Source organism: Budorcas taxicolor, chromosome 24 (genome assembly GCF_023091745.1).
Source record: "Budorcas taxicolor isolate Tak-1 chromosome 24, Takin1.1, whole genome shotgun sequence".
Lineage (NCBI taxonomy): Eukaryota > Metazoa > Chordata > Mammalia > Artiodactyla > Bovidae > Budorcas > Budorcas taxicolor.
Window position 1 is genome coordinate 14024094 of NC_068933.1, and position 23315 is coordinate 14047408.

At 45.0% G+C, this 23315-nt stretch overlaps 1 protein-coding gene across 1 annotated transcript in view; it reads left to right on the forward strand.

Moving 5' to 3' along the window:
* STOX2 (storkhead box 2) overlaps positions 1-22526 on the forward strand; it is a 190883-nt gene extending 168357 nt beyond the window's left edge. The window contains exons 2-4 of the mRNA XM_052661523.1: positions 8488-8640; positions 14896-17161; positions 22331-22526. Coding sequence (XP_052517483.1) covers positions 8488-8640; positions 14896-17161; positions 22331-22526 — 2615 coding nt within the window. The remainder of the gene's footprint in view (positions 1-8487; positions 8641-14895; positions 17162-22330) is intronic.
* The last annotated feature ends 789 nt before the right edge of the window (positions 22527-23315 follow it).

Consider the following 23315-nt stretch of genomic DNA (forward strand, 5'->3'; position numbering starts at 1 on the left):
TCAGCATCAGGGGTAAAGTCTCAGCCTTCTGGTCACCCAGGATCTGGCTCCTACAGTTCTCTCCATCTCAACCCCCAGCCTGCTCCAGCTGTGCCAGAGGACACCCCCAGCTCCCCAGCTCAGCCTTGCGCATGCTCACCCCTGCCTCTGGTCCAGCCCCTCCATCCTTCCTTCTCCCGTTACCATGGATGCATTTATCTCCACCCTCATGCTTCTCAGCTGACCTTACATGAAAGCAGTGGCTACATATTCATGGAGATATTTGAAATTGAATGTGAAATGCTTTTAAAATCGAAGACGTGTACTTAGAATTGTAATATTGCCACGCCTTCTCATGTTTTAAATTCATTTCACAGAAGTTTGCTCAACGCTCACTTAGTCCAAGGCACTGTGCTTGGTTTGATCTGAACAATCCTGGATTTGACAAATGTCCCCTGAGGACTGTACTTAAGTGGATGTTTGTAAGAAAATAAAGCTGAAATAAAACCTATTTATCCCCGCTTTCTAGAACAATAGGACAGCATTATAGCAGTTTAGAAAGAATTGGCTAGCCCACAAAGTAGCTGTGAGCTTTTACAGGAGTTGTCTCTACGAATATGTTCAGAACTAATTCTGGCAGTAGAAAAATCCATCCTATAAATTAGACAAGTAACAATTCATCATTTATGCAAAATGTGGTTGTTTCTGTAGATTATGGTGACCAGTAACATTATAGTAGTATTTATATTCCCTTGTTTTCTTCTTTGACCATAAATGTGGTCCACCTATTGGAAGAATTTTCTAGCAATATGTTTTAAGAGTGACTAGTTGGCTCCTTAAGTAGGTTTGACTTAAAAGCCAAAGAAAATCATGGTAACCTTGAATAATGTGTTATGTTGGGTTGATCGATACCTATAATTCCTTTTATTCCTTAAGTGCATGTCTTAATCCTCACATGATATATAGTTATTTTTTCTCTGGCAACTGCTATGTTTGGGGGGAGAAATTAACAGGGAGAATCTTAGAAATTGCATGGTTAAGTACATTTGGGCTCTCATTAAATTTTGTGTTTGTTTTGCAAATTATTCAGCAAAATATTTGAGTAAAATCAAAACCCTTTAAGTACCCTGAGCGTTCCTTCAGATTTTGTTATAAATGGAAATTCATTCATTCAGGACACACGTCCTGGGTGTCTAGTGTGGGCTCTGGTTTATTCTAGGCACTGAGAGCGTAGTGGGAATGTGGGGTTCACCTTTCCTTCTGCCACGGAGCTTGTGTTCTAGGGGGTGAGACAGACAGTGAACCGGTACACAAAAGCACTCATGCATGCATTCAGAGAGTGAAGACGGGGCTTGGTAAGGCCCTGGTACAAATTCCTGTGTGTGTGTGTGTGTGTGTGTGTGTGTGTGTGTGTGTGTGTGTGTGTTGGGGGGGCGCTTCCACTATACCAGCAAGTCTGCGACACCAGCTGAGTATCCTACAGTTCACTGCAATTCCAACACCATCTGTCTGAAAGCATCAGATCCCACGGGTTCAGGCCTCGGTCCACAGACTGCCCTCACCCCAGCTCACCCCAGCCCCGACTTCAGATGCCAGTGGCAAGTCCAGATTGTGGCCTGTGCTTCTGAAAGACCAGGCAGTAGATTGGAGGCGTCCATGACCCCCTCCTTGGGTTCAGTTACTTTGCTGGAGCAGCCTACGGGGAGAAACCTTTCAGTTACTACAGTAATAGTTTAAAATAAGAAGATTGTAAAAGAATGCACTTCAGGAAGAGCCAGATGGGAGAGATGCACAGTGCAGGGTGTAAAGAAAGGACATGGAGCTCCATGCCCTCCCCAGGTCCACCCCTGCCCCAGCTGCCACATGTTCAGCAATCTTAGAAGCTCTCTAGACCCCATCCTTTGCGTTTTCATGGAGGCTTCGTAACATAAGCATGTTTGATTAAGTCATTGGCCATTGGGGATTGATTCAACCTTTAGCGCCTGTCTCCTCCCTGGAGGCCGGGGGTGGGGCTGAAAGTTCCAGCCCTCTAACCACGCAGTTGGGCTTCCAGGTGGCGCTAGTGGTAAAGAACCCACCTGCCAATGCAAGAGACATAAAGAGATGCTGGTTCGATCCCTGGTTGGGAAGAGCCCCTGCAGAAGGGACTGGCAACCCACTCCAGTATTCTTGCCTGGAGAATCCCATGGACCAAGGAGACTGGCGGGCTATACTTCATAGGGTTGCAAAGAATCAGACACGACTGAAGCGACTTAGCATGCACATACAACCACGTGGTTGGTTCTCCAACAAAGATACCCTGGTCTCTCTCATCACGTAGGAAATTGCATAGGTTTTAGGAGCTCTGTGCCGGACTTGAGGACGAAGACCAAACAATTATTTCTTATTATAAACCGCAGTATTGGGTAACATGAGAGGGAGTGTGCTGTGGTTTTAGGATAGCATTAGATCTGGTGCCCTGGGCAGGGCTCCTCAAGGAGGCCCCGTTTAAAAGGAGACCCAGAGAAGGAGAAGCAGCCCGTCTGGAGAGAAGTGCCAGGAGCCCCCCAGATGGGGGCTCAACAAAGACAGAGGCTGTGAGTCAGGGGAAGGTGAGTGAGTTCAAAGAACAACAGCGGTGGTGAGCCCTTTACAAGGCAGAGGTGGGGAGGGCCTGGGGGATGCTCGCAGAGGTGGGTGGACAGGCTCAGGCCAGTGTAGACCTGGCAGGAGTCCCCGCCTCCTAGGCACAGCAGGCAGTGGAGAATTTCAGGCAGGGAAGCGGCGTGTTTTCAGTTTTTCTAAGAAGACCTGGCTGCTCTGCAGAGAAGGGAGTGTGCAGCAGGAGGGAGGGCTAGGAATCATCAAGCTATTGTGAAGGACCAGCTGAGAGGGCACAGAGGCCTGGGGTAGGGGTCGCACTGGAGATGGATTGGAGAGAAGAGAAACACGTGGGCATAGTGGGTATCGGGTGGCTGATGGGGCTGGGGGTGGGACCGGAGCAGGACATGCTTTATCTTCAGTTCAGTTCAGTTACTCAGTCGTGTCCGACTCTTTGTGACCCCGTGAATCGCAGCACGCCAGGCCTCCTTGTCCATCACCATCTCCCAGAGTTCACTCAAACTCACATCCATCGAGTCGGTGGTGCCATCCAGCCATCTCATCCTCTGTCGTCCCCTTCTCCTCCTGCCTCCAATCCCTCCTAGCATCAAAGTCTTTTCCAATGAGTCAACTCTTCGCATGAGGTGGCCAAAGTATTGGAGTTTCAGCTTTAGCATCGTTCCTTCCAAAGAAATCCCAGGGCTGATCTCCTTCAGAATGGACTGGTTGGATCTCCTTGCAGTCCAAGGGACTCTCAAGAGTCTTCTCCAACACCACAGTTCAAAAGCATCAATTCTTCAGCACTCAGCTTTCTTCACAGTCCAACTCTCACATCCATACATGACCACAGGAAAAACCATAGCCTTGACTAGACGGACCTTTGTTGGCAAAGTAATGTCTCTGCTTTTGAATATGCTATCAAGGTTGGTCATAACTTTCCTTCCAAGGAGTAAGCGTCTTTTAATTTCATGGCTGCAGTCACCATCTGCAGTGATTTTGGAACCGCAAAAAATAAGTCTGACACTATTTCCACTGTTTCCTCATCTATTTCCCGTGAAGTGATGAGACCAGATGCCATGATCTTAGTTTTCTGAACGTTGAGCTTTAAGCCAACTTTTTCACTCTCCTCTTTCCCTTTCATTAAGAGGCTTTTTAGTTCCTCTTGACTTTCTGCCATAAGAGTAGTGTCATCTGCATATCTGAGCTTATTGATATTTCTCCCAGCAGTCTTGATTCCAGCTTGTGCTTCTTCCAGCCCAGCGTACACTTATATGTACTCTGCATATAAGTGAAATAAGCAGGGTGACAATATACAGCCTTGACGTACTCCTTTTCCTATTTGGAACCAGTCTGTTGTTCCATGTCCAGTTCTAACTGTTGCTTCCTGACCTGCATATAGGTTTCTCAAGAGGCAGGTCAGGTGGTCTGGGATTCCCATCACTTTCAGAATTTTCCACAGTTTATTGTGATCCACACAGTCAAAGGCCTTGGCATAGTCAATAAAGCAGAAATAGATGTTTTTCTGGAACTCTCTTGCTTTTTCGATGATCCAGCAGATGTTGGCAATTTGATCTCTGGTTCCTCCACCTTTTCTCAAACCAGCTTGAACATCAGGAAGTTCACGGTTCACGTATTGCTGAAGCCTGGCTTGGAGAATTTTGAGCATTACTTTACTAGTGTGTGAGATGAGTGCAGCTGTGCGGTAGTTTGAGCATTCTTTGGGATTGGAATGAAAACTGACCTTTTCCAGTCCTGTGGCCACTGCTGAGTTTTCCAAATTTGCTGGCATATTGAGTGTGGCACTTTCACAGCATCATCTTCCAGGATTTGAAATAGCTCAACTAGAATTCCATCACCTCCACTAGCTTTGTTTGTAGTGATGCTTTCTAAGGCCCACTTGACTTCACATTCCAGGATGTCTGGCTCTAGGTGAGTGATAACACCATCATGATTATCTTGGTCTTGAAGATCTTTTTTGTACAGTTCTGTGTATTCTTGCCACCTCTTCTTAATACCTTCTGCTTCTGTTAGGTCCATACCATTTCTGTCCTTTATCGAGCCCATCTTTGCATGAAATGTTCCCTTGATATCTCTAATTTTCTTGAAGAGCTCTCTAGTCTTTCCCATTCTGTTGTTTTCCTCTATTTCTTTGCATTGATTGCTGAGGAAAGCTTTCTTATCTCTCCTTGCTATTCTTTGGAACTCTGCATTCAGATGCTTATATCTTTCCTTTTCTCCTTTGCTTTTTGCTTGTCTTCTTTTCACAGCTATTTGTAAGTCCTCCCCAGACAGCCATTTTGCTTGTTTGCATTTCTTTTCCATGAGGATGGTCTTGATCCCTGTCTCCTGTACAATCTCACGAACTTCTGGCCATAATTCATCAGGCATGCTATCATATCTAGTCCCTTAAATCTATTTCTCACTTCCACTGTATAATCATAAGGGATTTGATTTAGGTCATACCTGAATGGTCTAGTGGTTTTCCCCACTTTCTTCAATCTAAGTCTGAATTTGGCAATAAGGAGTTTATGATCTGAGCCACAGTCAGCTCCTGATCTTGTTTTTGTTGACTGTATAGAGCTTCTCCATCTTTGGCTGCAAAGAATATAATCAATCTGATTTTGGTGTTGACCATCTGGTGATGTCCATGTGTAGAGTCTTCTCTTGTGTTGTTGGAAGAGGGTGTTTGCTATGACCGGTGCATTTTCTTGGCAAAACTCTATTAGCCTTTGCCCTGCTTCATTCCGTATTCCAAGGCCAAATTTGCCTGTTACCCCAGGTATTTCTTAACTTCCTACTTTTGCATTCCAGTCCCCTATAATGAAAAGGACATCTCTTTTGGATGTTAGTTCTAAAGGGTCTTGTAGGTCTTCACAGAACCATTCAACTTCCGCTTCTTCAGTGTTGCTGGTTGGGGCATAGGCTTGGATTACCGTGATATTGAATGGTTTGCCTTGGAAACGAATAGAGATCATTCTGTCAGTTTTGAGATCGCATCCAAGTACTTAGTGCAGTATAAAAACAAAGACAATGTGGAAGAGTTATTCAGAGCATCCACATTTCATTTGGTTCTCTATCGTGAGTTTAAAGTCATTCCACATATTCAGCCTTAAAGTGAAACTGAGCTTTTTCAATATAAATGCATTTCGGACACTTAAGGCTTCCTTGCCTCTTACAATTGGCTGCAAAGAAATTAACTGAGAAGACTGCTAAATGTTCGACCTTTGTTAGTTAAACTAAATAATTTCTGCTAAAAGCGTAAGGACTAGCATGACCTAAACCAGGTGGTTTGGCTAGTGGTCACTCCTTTTTTGCAGAAAACTCAAGTTCCCTTTCACCTATACAAAATCAGAAAATAGACCCACATTTAAAAGAAAATGTGTAGTATTTTTGGATCTTTAGTCTTCTGAGACTATGACAATTATGATAGGCAAATTCTGGAAGGGGTTAGCCTCCCGAGCGATACACTGATATGCTTGGAAGGCGCTTTGATCTCCCCATCCTTTGTCAGCTGACCCCATTGTTGTTTTCATCTGACTTATAAAATCACCCCATGTGGCCAACCTAGCAAATCATCAAGAAACCTGCCTCACTGCCCTCATCCTCTTCTGTGGAAGGCGGAAGGAGAGAGAAGAATGCACGGGAGAGATCATTAGAGTATCTATGACTGAGCTATGGGGCCACCGTGGGGAGGGGGGTTTGAACATCAGTCGCTCCAAACACGGCCCCGCCCTTCAACTCCACTGCATCTCAGCACCACCACTCATTCATCTTTCACACAGAAGCCTTTGGAATAAATACAGTCTTCTAGGCAGTAGCAAGCTTGCCCACGGAGATGGTCCCGGCCCACATGATTCTGTCATTTTTGAGTCATTGATATGAACTGAGCTTCACTAGCCAGTGAGTGAAACTCAGATCCTGAGAACAGCCCGAAATTCAGTCTTCCAGCTTCTGCCCACTGCTCCCCCGCCAGATATTTGCAAGAATCTCTCCAAGGTCTGTCTGTCCATCTGTGAGACATATATGCCACAGGCCCTGGCAGTTTGTGGGTTCAGTTCCTGGTTTCTGCTGGCTTTTATCTCCATTGGCCACCTGCTGTTCTGGACCTGGGCACTGCCCCCTGGTTGTAGGGGAAATGTCTCCCTCTTCTCAGACCCGTCTTACAGAGAATGGAGCCACAGCAGAGCTGATTGGAGCCCGAGGGATGCCGGGGAGAGGGGAGCGCTGGACCAAGCTGGACTTGGGGACGAGGTCGGGGGCGTCAGGCTTCAGCCTTTGACCTGGGGTCCCACTGCTTCATCTGGTGCACCTCTTAGACTTACCCTCTCACCTCGTGGTTTTCATCCCCAGGCGCTGTTGCCTGGTTTCATCCATCAAACCATCCAGTCCATCAGAGCAAGGTTCATGTTCTTTCCCAAAGGCCCTTGAGACTCCTCCCTGCCCCAGTCAAGCTAGAGGTCGTGTCTGGACACAGGAGGTGGTCCACCCCAGGGCACCCGGACACTGCCGGGCAGTGGAGGGGGGTTGCTCAGTGCACAGGCTGGCCTGAGTCCAGCTTTGGTGCATCAGGGTGATTTATAACAAGGGTGAGATCCTACTTGGAAGCAGAGGAGGAGAGATTATGTAAATCCATGTGAAAAAGAAGCTTCAAAGCTCACAGATACTCTGCGGAGAGCCTCACCCCCTTTCTGAACGGCCTTTCTCAAGCGAGACCTTACAGAACCCCAGGTGGGAACAGGTGGCCCCCAGATGTCAGGAGGGATTTCCCTGCCCTCCACCTCTCCCTCTGCGGGGGGCTCCCCTGCCTGCCCCCAGAAGCCTCTCTGGGGAACGCTGGGGATCCTTTCTCAGAACACGACTTGAAAATCACACTGTGATACAAGATTGCAGCAAGGGAGCCAGTTCCATGCGCCGAATGTTGCCACCTCCGCGAGAACCGAGTGGGGCCCCTCGCTGCTGGCTCTGCACCCTGCCCCGCCTGCTCTTTCAGATCCAAATGTGTGCGGGAGGCCACAGGCCCTGCTGGATGGTAGGCGCATCCTCCACGTGGCCACCGGCGTGTCTTCCTGAAATGCACGTCTGACTCTCTCACTCCTTGAATTCCCTCAGGATGAAGCCCTTGGGCACTCAGTTCGTTGCTCATAGTTGTCCCTCCATACCTGTCCCCCTTCTCTGCGGCTCCCCAGAAAATAGCCCTGCACCTCGCAGGCTGCTGGCACACTCCCACTTCAGCACCAGATTCAGGCTACACGACCTCGGAAAAACCTTCTCTCACTTCCTGCTTCTCAGTCCCATCCTCACCTCCAGGTGTGTACGTCACTCTCCTCTTCTGCTCCAGATTATTGTTCAGCCTTCTGCATAGGGAACTTTTCATCTGTCTGTCTCCTCCACTTACATAGAAACTGCTTGAGGGCAGAGATGTTGGTGGGAGGGAGCTTATTCACTCTCCCAGGTGCTTCTCAAGCCCCCAGAAGATGCTGATGTGCAGAGGGCACCCAGAGTTTGAATGAATGAATCTTCAAGTTACCGCAAGTGCACTTGTCGAGATGTGAATGACAGTTATTAAACAAATCAGCTCCAAGTTAAAAAAAAAAAAAAAACAGATCATTGGAAAAAAGCTTCACAGTTGCACGCCTTGCAGTAGTAAGTCTCTTCCAATGAGAGCTCAGGTTTTAAAGGCAAGTTTTCTTTGTGGAGACAGCTGAAGCTTCCGCTGTTCTGTGCAAGCCTTTCCATGTCTGCACATGGCTGGGGCAGTGACACATTTCAGGGTTGAGGGCTGACTGTATTTGCAGCACAGGGAATAGGTGAGAGTCACAGGAGGGGTGTGTGTGTGTGTGTGTGTGTGTGTGTGTGTTTGAAGGTGTGTGTGTGTGACAAGTGGCTGGGTCTTAACGAACTGCTTACTTGGTAATTGTCTTCCTACAGGTGATGTATCACCAATCAGTATGTCTCCCATCAGTCAATCTCAGTTTATCCCACTTGGGGAAATCCTTTGCTTGGCCATCTCCGCAATGAACTCGGCAAGAAAACCTGTCACCCAAGAAGCACTGATGGAGCACCTGACCACCTGTTTTCCAGGTAACAGGAAAAGGGTGATGTACTTTCCAGATGGATGCGCACTCTGGCTGACCTGGGACTTTATATGGACACTTCATCCCATGATTAAATTCAATAGGAAAAAAAAAGTCTTTGCCAAAACCAACCAGTGGCTTTTCTTAGCTCCGCAATTAAAAATCAAGGCATCAGTGTTACTTCAAAAATAATTTGCTACCTTCTAATAATTTTTCATTGGCACTGAGGGCAAGAAACTAAATCAGAATCCACAAAGAAGTCTGTAAAAACTACCACAATTCCATTTAACCTTTACAGCTCAACCTTCCTAAAGTACATGAGCATCTTGATTCAATGCAAGTTTTGTTTCCTGCCTGCTTGCTTTCTTTTCTTCCTTTCTTATCTCCCTTCTTTTTTCTTTCCTTCCTTTGATTTTCTGCTTTTCTTTTGGTGTCATTTAAGCTACTTCAGAAGAGAACAGTTTAGAAAGCTTAATACTCTTCAAATTCTATTTGAAAAATTCATTTCAATGACCGTTCTAAAAGTTTGGAAGGATTTAGCTATCATATTTATATTTTTGTTTTTTAAAGCTAAGACTACTTACTTTTTCATAGTTTACTATTTGAGAATGAAGTTTTGAAGTCTAACTGAATATTATTAAAATATTCAAACTTTATTTTTAATGCATAAAAGTCGAAAAAATAGTCTAGATTTTGACCTCTATTCCTGTTTTGGACATTCACATTCTAAAGAGTTTTTAGTAAGAAGTTTTCTAGTGAAAATATCTGTAGGCTGATACTTAAGCCCTTTTATCATGCTTCTGTATTGCTTGAATTTTTGAAAACAACTTTTATATACCAGTTCACATTACAGAAATATAGATATTTTTAAAAGGATCGGAAAAGAATAATTGTTGCTTTTCAGCCTTCTAAATAGGTCTGCATACGATTATATGTAGAGTGGGTAAGCAACGAAGTCATACTGTATAGCACCAGAAACTGTATTTAGTCTCCTGTGATAAACCATAATGGGAGTGAATATAAAAAAGAATATATACATATATATATATGTATGTATAACTGAATCACTTTGCCATAGAGCAGGAATTAATGCAACATTGTAAATCAACCAAACTTTTATTAAGAATAAGTAAATAGGTCCTTATCCCTCCAGAATGATCAGTTAAATCGGACCAGTACATGTTAAGTGTTACACATGGATCTTCCTGGGAGGAAAGTGACTGCTTACGGACTTGCCGTTGGCTTTGGAGTTTGTTGGAGACTGTTGGCATGATCTGTGCTGTACTCTGTCTCCAATTCATCCCCTTAAATCGCTTCCTACTGAATTCTCCCTTGGTCAGTGTCCTTCACAAACACAAAGAAATCATCCGAGGAAACCCATTAAGTTTTCAGTCTAAAGTTCTTACCACACAGAACATGAGCACGTGTGTCAGCAGTTTGTCAGATTTGCAAGATTAAAGCAATATATGTCTAAATAATCTCCCATCAGCATGCAGTATATTTAAATAGCTATTTTTGCTTTGGGAGATGGAAAGATATGGGCAAGGAGAAAGGTCAGATTCCAGCCCTATATTAATACAGAGCTTACCTTTGCTCCTTACACCAACAGAATCTGAACTCATGATGAACTTTGGGACTGGAATCTGGACGTGATGGAATATGCAAACCTTGACAGTCTCCATCACAGCCATCCCTTTACAAGTGAGCCCTGCAGATTTCTAGTGGAACCCTGAACTTCACAGACAATTGGAAATATCTGTCGTTATACTGAGGCTTAATAGTAAAATAAAAATCATAGATATCAGTGACTTTCAGCTAAAGCTTTGAAAACTCCCAGTTAAGGGTATGGAAAACAGATTGGACAGGGAATGTTTCTACTTGGTCTTTTCCAATTAAACATTATTTGATTGGTGTACTTGAAAATCCACGTCAAAACTTTACTGTAAATTCTCTCTGGAAACTCTTATTCCTTCATTTGTGAACAACCAGAAAGCGTGTTCTTCCTGATGAGTAGACATGATTACATTGTAGTCATGATTTCGTGTAGTTTGCTGAGTTTTCTAAGATCAGCACTTGGAAGACCTCCAATCAGCAGATTCTATAATACAATGAAATTTTTGTCTTATAGCTATAATAGCTATAGCTATTTTGTTATAATAGCTGTTTTTATGAATGACCCTTCAGCTTTCCTTTATTGTAATAGCGTAGTAACTTGTCAATCTTGAATTCTTCTAAATAAGGCTTACCGTTTTTGAAAAACTTCCGTTAACAATGTTAATCAAAAGTACACTACCATGTAGGACAGAGTCAGTTTCAAATATGAGTTTGTCATCTGAGAGCTGTGGTTCACAGCTCTAGTGGTTGTCGTTTGTGAGACTCTAATGTGAATAATGTCTTATCCTGAAAGTTGCATTCTGTGTAGCTGCTGCCCCCTGAAGTTGTTCAGCCGAACTAGAATAGTTTGTAGGGCTACTCACAGGGCAGAGAAGCTAAGTTGTTCATCTTCTGTTGTATTTTGGCTCTCGCAAATTGCAAATATATGGCTTGGGTTACAACCCAATTCAGTTGAAACTCATTCTTGTTTTGAACAGAAACTATCATCAGTTCAGTTCAGTTCAGTCGCTCAGTCGTGTCCGACTCTTTGCGACCCCGTGAATCGCAGCACACCAGGCCTCCCTGTCCATCTCCAACTCCTGAAGTTCACCCAAACTCATGTCCATCGAGTTGGTGATGCCATCCAGACATCTCATGCTGTGTCATCCCCTTCTCCTCCTGCCTCCAATCCCTCCCAGCATCAAAGTCTTTTCCAATGAGTCAGCTCTTCGCATGAGGTGGCCAAAGTATTGAAGTTTCAGCTTTAGCATCAGTCCTTCCAATGAACACCCAGGACTGATCTCCTTTAGGATGGACTGGTTGGATCTCCTTGCAGTGCCAGGGACTCTCAAGAGTCTTCTCCAACACCACAGTTCAAAAGCATCAATTCTTCAGCACTCAGCTTTCTTCACAGTCCAACTCTCACATTCATACATGACCACTGGAAAAACCATAGCCTTGACTAAATGGACCTTTGTTGGCAAAGTAATGTCTCTGTTTTTTAATATGCTATCAAGGTTGGTCATAACTTTCCTTCCAAGGAGTAAGCGTCTTTTAATTTCATGGCTGCAATCACCATCTGCAGTGATTTTGGAGCCCCCCCAAAGAAAGTCTGACACTGTTTCACTGTTTCCCCATCTATTTCCCATGAACTACCATACAATGTTTTAAAAATTTTTTGATATTATATCAACCTTAATAACTAACATACATTTGCATAAAAAACAACATACATTTCTCAAGAGGAGAGCCTTAAACAAAAAGGAAATTGTGCTGCTCAAAAATTAAATAATTATTTTAAACAATACATCATTCAGAAATACTGTTAAACCTTTTCTGCCTTGCTCACGAAGGGTGCCTTCTGAAGCATGGGTGTGTACTAAGTTGCTTCAGTCATCTCCAACTCTTTGCCACCCCATGAACTGTAGCCCACCAGGCTCCTCTGTCCATGGGATTCTCCAGGCAAGAATACTGGAATGAGTAGCCATTCCCTTCTCCAGGGGGTCTTCCTGACCCAAAGATGGAACTTGCATCTGTTACGTCTCTGAATATGTAGATTCCATCGTACATGGACTCTCTCCCCTTGAGAACTGCAGGCCATTTCTAGTGTTTTTGTATTTTACTTTTATAGTTTTGGAAGGACTGGGGGAGCCTAAACCTCTCAGCTTACCCAGTTATTCTAGGCAGTTACACAATGCTCTTTGAAGGTAATCACTTTCCATGGGTCCTGACCCAAAGTTGAGACTACTGGTAGCTAATATTTGTGAGCACTCCCTGTGTCAAGCACTATTCTACATACATTAAACTCACTTAAACTCACATCATCCCCCTGAAGATAGGTACTATTGCTGTCCTGCTTCCCTGGTGGCTCAGACAGTAAAGAATCTGCCTGCAGTATGGGAGACCTGGGTTCTATTCCTGGGTCTTGAAGACCCCTGGAGAAGGGAGTGGCTACCCACTCTAGTATTCTTGCCTGGAGAATCCCAGGGACAGAGGAGCCTGGTGGGCTACAGTGCATGGGGTTGCAAAGAGCTGGACATGACTGAGCGACTAAGCACGCACAGACTGTTATTGTCTACATTTTGTGACACTAAGTCGAGGCTCAGAGTCGTTAAGCAAGCTGCCTAAGGAGATACCAGCTGTAGTAGTTCTCTAGAGCAGTCTTAACAAAGTACAGACATCTATTGGATGCTACAATTCCAAGATCAACATATTGGCAGGGTTGGTTGGTGTCTTCTGAGGGCTGCGAGAGAAGAATCTGTCCCAGCCTCTCCCTGGGGCTAGTAGTTCTCTGCCTTCTACCAGTTCCTCTTCTCAGTGTGATCTCTGTGTCCACGGTTCCCCTTTGTAGAAGAACACCAGATATAGTGTGCATCAGGGGTCACTCTAATGACCTCACTTTAACTTGGTTGTCTCTGTAAAGACCCCATATCCAAATAAGGTGACATTCTAGGCTACTGGGGATTAGGACTTACATAGGAATATGGGGGGCAGGGGGACTCACACTTAATTCAGCCAGTAACGTCAGCTACCAGTGGTGAAGCTGGAATTTGGATCCGTGCAGTCTGACCCAGGAGCCCGAGCGTTCGGTCTCCCCTGAAATTGCCATTTTTGTGGGTCAGACACTGTTGCGTACTGCCAGGATGATTCCACCTGACCTATTTCCAAATTATATCATTCAGGTCAGTCTTAGAAATATGATCACCCTTGATTTGTGGCACTGAGGAAAGGAGAACATTAAAGAAATTAAACGCGCTACAGCCTGGAGAATTTATACTCTGTGAAGAATGTATGTTCTTAATAGTCTCTTTAAGCGCGTTAAGACACCACTTAAATGGGCACACAAAACTCTGAAAACAGTCAGTGTACAAAAGAGCATCTGTGATTTTCTTCTGGAACATCTATTCTTGCAAATACAGCGGCTTGAGACTCAGCGATCAGATGGATGTAAGAGCCTCTAAGCCGTCGCTGGTGTGTTTATTAGAGCTCTCTGCCCATGAATTTGAAAAGTTCATTTTGCTGCCACCTTCCTTTTGCTGGCTTATGACAAGAAGGAGGAAGGTCTCACCTAACTATCACCAGTGCTATAATCACATTCGAATTTGAAGATGATGATTTCAAAATTGGAGAGTACATCCTAAACAGTGGTCAAGTCTAGTTGACCTTTTATATAATTTATAAAATTAAGTTTATTAAATAAACTCAATCTTGGAATGAGAGTATGGAGCAGCTTCAAGCGAATGTGGTAGCCTCTATATATATTAGATTTCTTTTCAATACCAGGATGGCTGTCTCAACCATGACTTCCTAGTTGCTTTTATTGAAAGCCTTTTCTGTAAACTTACAAGATACTGAAAACGTTTTTTCTTCATTTAAGGATACTCTGTCTTTGGGACATCTCTGGCAGTCCAGTGGTTAGGACTCTGCACTTCCATTGCAGGGGGTCTCGGGTTCAATCCCTGGTAGGCAAACTAAAATCCCTCATGCCTTGCAGGGCAGCCAAAAAAAAAATTCTGTCTTGAGCAATTCAGTTTAGTAAAGGTTTATAAAACAGTAACCACTTAACTCCATCTAGCATCCATTTTTCTCTTCTCAGCTTTTATCTTTTCCTGTTCTGTTGGTAGTACAATTCCATGAGTTATCAGAGAAAACCAGGATTCATGTTAAACTTAATGAACACCTTTGAATCCTGCTAGGTTGCTCTATGATGAGACTTAGAAGCTGGGCAAAATTAACAAGATTCTGTCTTAGTCCACGTGGACTGCTATAACAGAATACCATGGACTGGGCGGCTGAAACAAAAGACATTTATTTCTCACAGTTCTGGGACCAAGAAATCCAAGATCAAGGCACCTGCAGATTTGGTGTCTGGTGAGAGCGTCCTTCCTGGTTGGCAAACAGCCATACCCTCACATCACGGAGAGAGCTCTAGTCTCTTCCTTTCCTCATAAAGGCACATCAGGGAGGCTGCAAGTTCATGACCTCATCTGAGCCTAATCACCTCCCCAAAACTCCCACCTCTTAGTAGCATCGCCCTAGGGGTTAGGGCTTGAACATGGGGATCGGTTTTGGCGGGGGGCACCATTCAGTCCATAAGCAGACTCAAAACACTCCAGGATCAACCACACTGCTCTCCTTCCATTCTCATGAGTGTGTCCTTTGGTTTCAGGTGTTCCCACCCCAAGCCAAGAAATTCTCCGGCACACTCTGAACACGCTGGTCCGGGAGAGGAAGATCTACCCGACTCCTGATGGCTACTTCATCGTCACCCCGCAGACTTATTTCATAACTCCTTCCCTCATAAGAACTAACAGTAAATGGTACCACCTGGACGAGAGGATACCTGACCGGTCTCAGTGTACCTCTCCGCAGCCGGGGACCATCACGCCCTCCGCCTCAGGCTGCGTCAGGGAAAGAACGTTGCCCAGGAACCACTGCGACTCCTGCCACTGCTGCAGGGAAGACGTGCATGGCCTGCACGCGGCCACCCTGCAGAGGAAGCCTGCCAAGGACTGCAAAGACCCTTACTGCCCTCCTTCCCTCTGCCAGGTGCCAGCCACTGAAAAGAGCAAAAGTACTGTCAACTTCTCATACAAAACGGAAACCCTCTCCAAACCGAAGGACGGTGAAAAGCAGTCCAAGAAATTCGGGCTCAAGTTATTCCGGCTCAGCTTTAAGAAGGACAAGACCAAGCAGCTAGCCAACTTCTCCGCCCAGTTTCCTCCCGAAGAGTGGCCCCTGCGAGACGAGGACACGCCGACCACCATCCCTCGGGAGGTGGAGATGGAGATCATCAGGCGTATTAACCCGGACTTGACCGTGGAAAACGTCATGCGGCACACTGCCCTGATGAAGAAACTTGAAGAAGAGAAGGCGCACCGGAGTAAAGCCGGGTCCTCCGCCCACCACAGCGGAAGAAGCAAAAAGAGCCGGACTCACCGCAAGTCTCACGGAAAGTCTCGGTCGCACAGCAAGACTCGAGTGTCCAAGGGAGACCCGTCCGACGGTTCCCATCTGGATATCCCGGGCGAAAGGGAGTATGACTTTTGCGATCCTCTTACTAGGGCCCCCCGGGAGGGCTGCTTCATCATCGAACACAAAGGGGATAACTTCATCATGCATAGCAACCCGAACGTGATCGAGTCTCATTTCCCCATGACCCCAGAATGGGACGTGTCTGGGGAACTGGCCAAAAGGAGGACTGAGATGCCTTTTCCTGAGCCTTCCAGGGGAAGCTCCCACTCGAAAGTGCACCGAAGCCACAGCCATACCCAGGACCGAAGGTCCAGGAACGAGAGATCCAACAAGGCCAAGGAGAGGTCCAGATCGATGGATAACTCTAAAGGCCCTCTGGGTGCTTCTTCTCTGGGGACGCCTGAAGACCTGGCCGAAGGCTGTAGCCAAGATGACCAGACCCCCAGCCAATCCTACATTGACGACAGTACTTTAAGGCCTGCACAGACTGTCGGTCATCAAAGGGCTCACGTTTCGTCTGCAAGCTATAAAGAGGTGTGTATTCCAGAAATAGTCAGTGGCAGCAAGGAACCGCCCAGCGCTTGCAGCCTCTTGGAGCCAGGCAAAGCGCCAGAGAGTTTGCCATCCTTTGGTGAACTCAACTCTTGTCCAACAAAGACAGCTGCAGATGACTATTTCCAGTGCAACACCTCCAGTGAGACGGTGCTCACGGCGCCGTCACCTCTGGGGAAGAACAAAGAGGACCACGACACTCTGACTCTGGCGGAAGGGGTGAAAAAGCTGCCTCTGTCAGACAGGCAGGCCCCTCATTCCTCCAGGGAGCCTGCAGGGCACAAGGAGGAGTCACCAAAGGGGCCGGGCGGGGGCCCAATCACTCCAGGCACAGTAGTCGAAGGCCTTGCCAACGGACGCCTCACCCAGCACCACGGCGCCGAGCCCAGCACCCTGGACAAGAGGAAAGAGATATTCAGCAAAGACACACTGTTCAAACCTCTTCACAGCACCTTGTCTGTAAACAGCTATCACAAATCAACCCTGTCCCTCCTCAAATCGCACCCGAAGTCCCCTGCCGACACACTGCCAGGCCGATGCGAGAAACCAGAGCCGTCCCTGGGGACCTCGGCCGCCCCTGCCCTGCCGGCCTCCCAGCGTCAGCAGGAGTCCGTGGGGAACCAGGAGGCCTCTTTCGACTATTACAACGTCTCTGATGACGACGAGTCTGAGGAAGGGGCCAACAAGAACGCAGAGGAGGAGAAAAACAGAGACGATGTAGGTACCATGCAGTGGCTCCTGGAGAGGGAGAAGGAAAGAGACTTGCAGAGGAAATTTGAGAAGAACCTCACCCTGCTCGCCCCAAAGGAAGCAGACAGCAGCAGCAACCAGAGGGCCACCCATTCGGCACGGCTAGACAGCATGGACAGCAGCAGCATCACAGTGGATAGTGGATTCAACTCCCCACGGTAGGGAGCAGCGTCTGTGCGCACACACATACGTCCACCGGGGCCTGGGGCTTTATGCAGGCTAACTCAGAGTTTCTAATTTCAGTCTCAGTTCTGTGAAAGAGGGTGAAGAGTTGTGTGAGTTGTATTGTTAACAGCCTGTTTCTGACTTCTTTTTCAGGAATTGAAACAAATGTTTCTGCAGCTGTAGAGATCACCAATCTGGACTGGTGGGTTGGCTCCTTCCCGTCCAATCTAAGACCAACATTTCCCAGTATTTCGATGTTGATATTGCCACCATGCTGATAAAGGAAGGGTTGTGTTTTTGTTTTTTTTTTCCTTTAAGTCTTTCAAAAAATAGTAGCTTTTTGAGTAAAATGAGTAGTCAGTGTGATGGTGGGAGGTAGGGGTTGGGAATAACTTGATTGACTCAAAGATGGGGAATCCATCTAGTGAGAATATAATAGCTCATCTCACAACCTCTGCAGTGGATCTAGAAGCTTGTAATCATCTCAACCCTGACTTTCTGTGCAGCCTGCACCCCTTGCTCTCATACACCTTCCTCTCACCACTCAAAAGTCTGCACGCACATGGAACTGGTCCTGTCCCAGGAAGACTGAGGGCCTGTGCTCTGTTAGATCAAAGTGCATGCCAGCACTTTCTTTTCTCCTCCTGCAGAATTGGCACTTTGTAGGCACACCGATCGTGGTGCCTTCTTTTTGGTAGGTGCTGGTAATTCAGCAGAGGGTTAACAGCTGAGTGTGCAGTGCCCAATGGCCACAGCCAGGGCACTGAAGTGGTTCAGAGGGTTAGGAAGCAAAAGGGAGTCTATGCCACTTTCCTTTTTTTCTCCTTAATTCTTCCTTCTCTTCCAAGAGCGACTTGGGACCTGACTCTCCTTCTGAATTCTACTCCAGATTGGTGACTCTGAGATGCAGAAATACTGTTGAGAGATTGACATCTCCCATTAGTTGTGATTCCCAACTTTTTATAGTAGTTTGTATTTGAACAAGTCCAAGATACGAATATGTATTTCTTATATTTATTTTAATTTTAAGAATTAAAATTAGTTGCATTGTAATCCTTTGACTCTGTCTCTGGGTAATTTGGAGACAGAGCATCCCAAAACCAGAACTGGGAATCATTCATCTGTTTGTCTCATATTAGACCTTGGTTATTTCTTAAAGGGCTAGTTCTTTATTACCATTATTATTATTGTCAAGTAACGTTTCTTTTCTGAGTTAACACGTGTGGAAGTCTGATGTCTAAACAAACCACAGAGATGGCACCCTGGTTAACGTGGAAGCCAGGAGCTCCAGGTCTCCTCTGCCCACCCTCAGGGACATTAAAACCTCAGGGGGCCATGGCACTCAGTCAGCAGACTACTGGCCTGTTAAGTGACTTTGCTCAGAAATAATTTTTGCTAAATGTTTTTTAATCCCAAATGAAATCTTAATTTATATACCAATTGTTTTACATATTCTTTTCTCTCTGCCTCCCTCTTCTACTCTCGTTCTTCCTCTTGATTTCCTAGTAGGGGGTAGCACATAAGCGTAACTAAAAGTCTGCCATTGGTGGTAGACGTTCACTACCATTGCTTGTGGAAGGTGTGGGTTATTGGCCTGGACCTCCAGCTCTGCTGTTTCTTAGTCTATGGGCTCTCCCTGCTCGATGCTTCTCCACACCAGTTTCCAGGTCTTCACGGGGCACGCTTGGCCCCTAGACCTCCACAGAGGGAAAACCACCATGCTCCAGAGATAGTTGCAAGGGGGACATTGAGAGGTTAATGGGTTCTGACTCAAAACCTGACCACTGCATAATATTGAACGTTTTTTGTTATGGGGGCAGGTAAACAGAAATGTTCATGGAATTGTTGAACCAGTCTCTCCACAGGATATATTTTATTATCTCTAAATTAGGAGTACAGATTATGGAATTGATGAACAGGATCATTTCTTGAACAAAGCTTATTTGCATAGCTTTAATAGTGTACTCAGGGTCAAATGTGCTGTCCTGGTAGGTCGTCATGAGGAGTCTGTCTTCACTCCAGAGCTATCTTCCCTCTCTTATTAGGTAGAATTTTCTTTATGGAAATATGTAGATCACCCATAAATGTCATGCAGTTAGACAATCTACAGAACAATTCCTGATTGCACCCCTTTTGTTTTTCATATCCTTTGGTTAGAACCTGAGTGACGAACTTATTTTTGATATTTATTTTAAAATTATATTTCCCCTCTACTTCGATAAATTTACTAAGTTACCTTTCGGATGCATGAGGATTGTCTGTGAAGGAGAATATTTGAGTTACAGGGGGTTTTACTCTCCAGTGTAAGGAGTCTTTTAGCCAAATAGCGTTATCATGCTGACATGGCTCCACCATTACAGATACAGGAACCTTCAGGGGCCATTTATTCAGATCTTTAGGTGAAAGAGCTCACTGAGCACCAGAGGTCCAACCTGCGCCACCACCCCACTGCCCCTGCCAAAAAAAAAGGTGATCTGCACACTGTCAAGTCTTCAGTGCTGACTCAGAAGTCATGTTCGGCCACATTTCCAAAATTCTTTAGTCCCCTTTAGTCAGGAAGATCCTCTGGAGAAGCGAATGGCAACCCACTCCAGTATTCTCGCCTGGGAAATCTCATGGACGGAGGAGCCTGGCGGGCTATAGCCCGTGGGGTCACAAAGAGTCAGACAAGACTGAGCAACTGACACTTTCACTTCAAAGTGCCTTGAGAGAAGGAAACGAGGTAGAAATTTAAACTATGCCGTGAGATCGAAAGTTGCAAATGAAGACTCCTGTCGTGCAAAGCCTGCTATTCCAGAGTGGAGGCTGAAAACCTGTTGATAAACACAATATGAGAATCAGAGGGCTCCAGGCTGCCCAGCACGTGTCTGATGCGTCCTGTGCTGTCCAGGTGCTGGCCCAAGGGGAGTGCATGCAGGGCACGGGACAGCAGGGCCTCTTGGTTCAGTTCTTCTGCCTATAAAATTCTGAGATTTTATAGGTTTTATAGATTTGTAGAGATTGCGCTCCATTAGCTCTCTTTAAAAAAGTATGACATTTTATTTTATTTATTTATTTATTTTTTATTTTTATTTTTTTAAAGTATGACACTTTAAATGTGACGACTATTGTTACTGCTTACCCTCTATCTCCATGAATTGTTTCATTGTCATATCCACAGCCTTCCATATGACTGTCAAACACTGTACTCACTGTCGCAGTAGTAATGAGATATATCCTTTGGAGACACTGGAATGCCACTATTATTATGTTGGCCGTGGTCAAAGGTAGTCCGAGGTATCTTAGAGCACGTGTAGCTCCCACCTTAGGCCATCTGTTACAATGATGTGTGTTGACGGTACCTGACGTACAGTAGGGACTTGATAAGTTAAATTCCCACCTCAAAAACTGGTTTAAAAGTGAATTCCTTGGACCTCAAAATGCATTTTCCCATAGGAAAAAAAAGTCACTAGTAATACATAGATTCCCAAGCCTCCCCACAGTGACTGGTTTTTTTCATGCGATGCCAGATGTACAACAGAAGTAACTCACATTTGTCTAGCTTTTGGGTGTACAGATCTTTCCTGGTTGCTTATTTCTTCTTCTGAGTCACTCACTGAGTAGGTACAGCACAAAACTCGACCTGTTTTAAAGATGAGGAAGTCAAATGCCCTAAAAAGTTGCTATTGTGATTACGAATGCAACCCAAGGAGCGTGTCACAACCTCTCTGGGGTGCTACATGTTTCTTGTCCTTTTTCCTTCCTCCACCTGATTCTCAGTTGTAGTCCTGGAAAAACATTGATGGATTTTCTTAGAGGAGGTGTAAGGCAGGTAAGTAGGTAAGTCTAGTGTTTTTCCATCACTTGATGATGATATTTTGGAGGATTCCTTAGATATGCCCAGATTGACCGTAAGCATCATGAAAGAACATGATTTACTTCTATGGTGTATGAACGCTCTGGAGGTACCCTCTGCAGTCAGGAAGCGTTCAGTTGTCTTCTTGGTAGTCGGTAAACAAACTCCCTCGTAAACAACTAACTCTTGGCTTTTTGATGAGAAGCAAGCTTAAGGCCACAAAGGGTCAGGATGAAATACCCTGTCAGGCATGGCTGCCAAGGTATAATGTTCAGACAGACTCGCTATGGGTTTTGGATGAGAATGAAAGCCAGGTGGTGAGGATGTCCACTGGGTGGTTTAATTTTAAATCAGTGATGGGGACCAACATGGAAGAATATTTTATAAACCTTGAATCTGTCCAATAGGGTGGATGTTTTGAGCATCATTATGGTTTCTTCTACCTCTTTGTGAGCTGGTAAGTTTCACATTACCATTTTGAGGACCTAGAACATGAAACCCACTCAGTTCCCATCAGTCAGGCCAAGTAATCTTATATCTGTCATTGTCCTACACATTTGGCATGTTAAATGTTGTAAACCTCTTGGGACAATAAAATAGATTTAAGTATTTCTAAATTAGAAAAAAGAGAAATCAAAATACTAAAGCTCTAAAATCACCTCTAAAGATTCCTTTAAAAAGTTAAATATTTCTACCAAAGTGGAGAAGGGAAGAAATAAATGCAAATAGAGAAAACCTTAGATTCCTTATCTGAAAATAGAATGTACATTAACTAAAGTGTTACGTATTTAAAGCAGAGGTATGACGTCTGCTGCAAATTGGCTAGTGTCCTGCTTGAAGTTCACCTCCAGAGTCAAAAATCTACTAAGCAAGAATGAAAACAGAATCATTAGGATAAAAGTATGCAGTTGATTCAGGAGCAATTCTATCCATGAATTTTGAGCCTGAAATGAAATCGTTACCTATGTATAATTTACAAAGTCTTTTTAAAGTCTTTAGTCTTTTTTAAAAAAGGAACACGAGAGCCATCTATCACATCAGATTTTGAAGGCGTTTCCTTGAATGTGAAAGTCTAGGAAAGACATATATTTAGTTGTATGAAAACCCTTTACTCAGTGTGCTGCTGATGATAACATGTCTTGTGAAAAGCTTCTGGAGTCCAAGTTGCTGGAGCATATGTGAATAATCAGTATGAGATGCTCTATACATGACATGATAAACTGCCAGAAGAAATCCATTAACTCCATCATTTGCTCTTCCTCTAGGGCTCAATATATAATTATTTATGTTAAAAACCAAACCAAACCAAACCTTTTTACTCTTGTAGCACTCGGGAGAGCCTGGCTTCCAACACATCGAGCATTGTTGAAAGTAACCGTCGTCAGAACCCTACCTGGAGCCCAGCCCACGGCGGAGCTGGCCCAGCCTTCAGTTTCCGAGCAAGTACGGACCCCCCCACCAACGAAGCTGAGAAATTGCAGAAACCTTCCAACTGCTTGCAAGCTTCTGTTACTAGTGTGTGATAGTCATCCTGCCTCCGACCTCCCGTCTCATTCGATACAGCCAAGTTTACGACGCTGTGGCTGGTGTTTACATCTTTGGAAAGACAAGCATCTCAACGGCAGTTTTTGTGTTGACTTAAACTGTGCTGCTAAGTAGGCTAGGGCAAAAAACAACAACCGAAAAAATCTTTATTTCAGAGTATTGCTTTTCACATTTATGGCTCTGTAGCAACAAGAATAGCAGTAGGGTGATATGTATACTTTTGCTTCACTAATTGTAACTGAGCACACATAGGGAAGTCTAGACACTGTAAGTGTAATATGCATTTTCGATGTCTTGCAGTTGCCAAGTCCATTTTAAAATGCCACAGATGCGTGTTGCTCCCAGTCTGTGCCAGATGGTGCCACAGAACTGATCCTTGACACTTCCAAAAGAAAAAAAAAAAGATAAACAACTAAGCCACCATAAAATGTCAAATGCAAGGGTCTACCTTGAGGGAAATTGATGCCAAACTGACTGAAAGGGACCCCAGCCCTTTGTGTGTGAATCATTGAGGCCCCAGTCATTTTGCACTGTGAGTTTTTTTGACACGATTTTGTAGGAACCCATGGAAGTGTGTCAGAAGGGGTCGTGATCCAAATACTGGGAGTGTTCGTTTTCAGGATTTTGTTTTTTAAGTGTCACGGATGCTTGTCTGATATGTTTAACCTTCCATCATCACAAACAGGAATATAGGCCTTTGATTCTGAAATGGACAAAGGAAGGGTCCCCCAGCCTGGCTGGGGCACAGCACTGAGTGATGGGAGAGC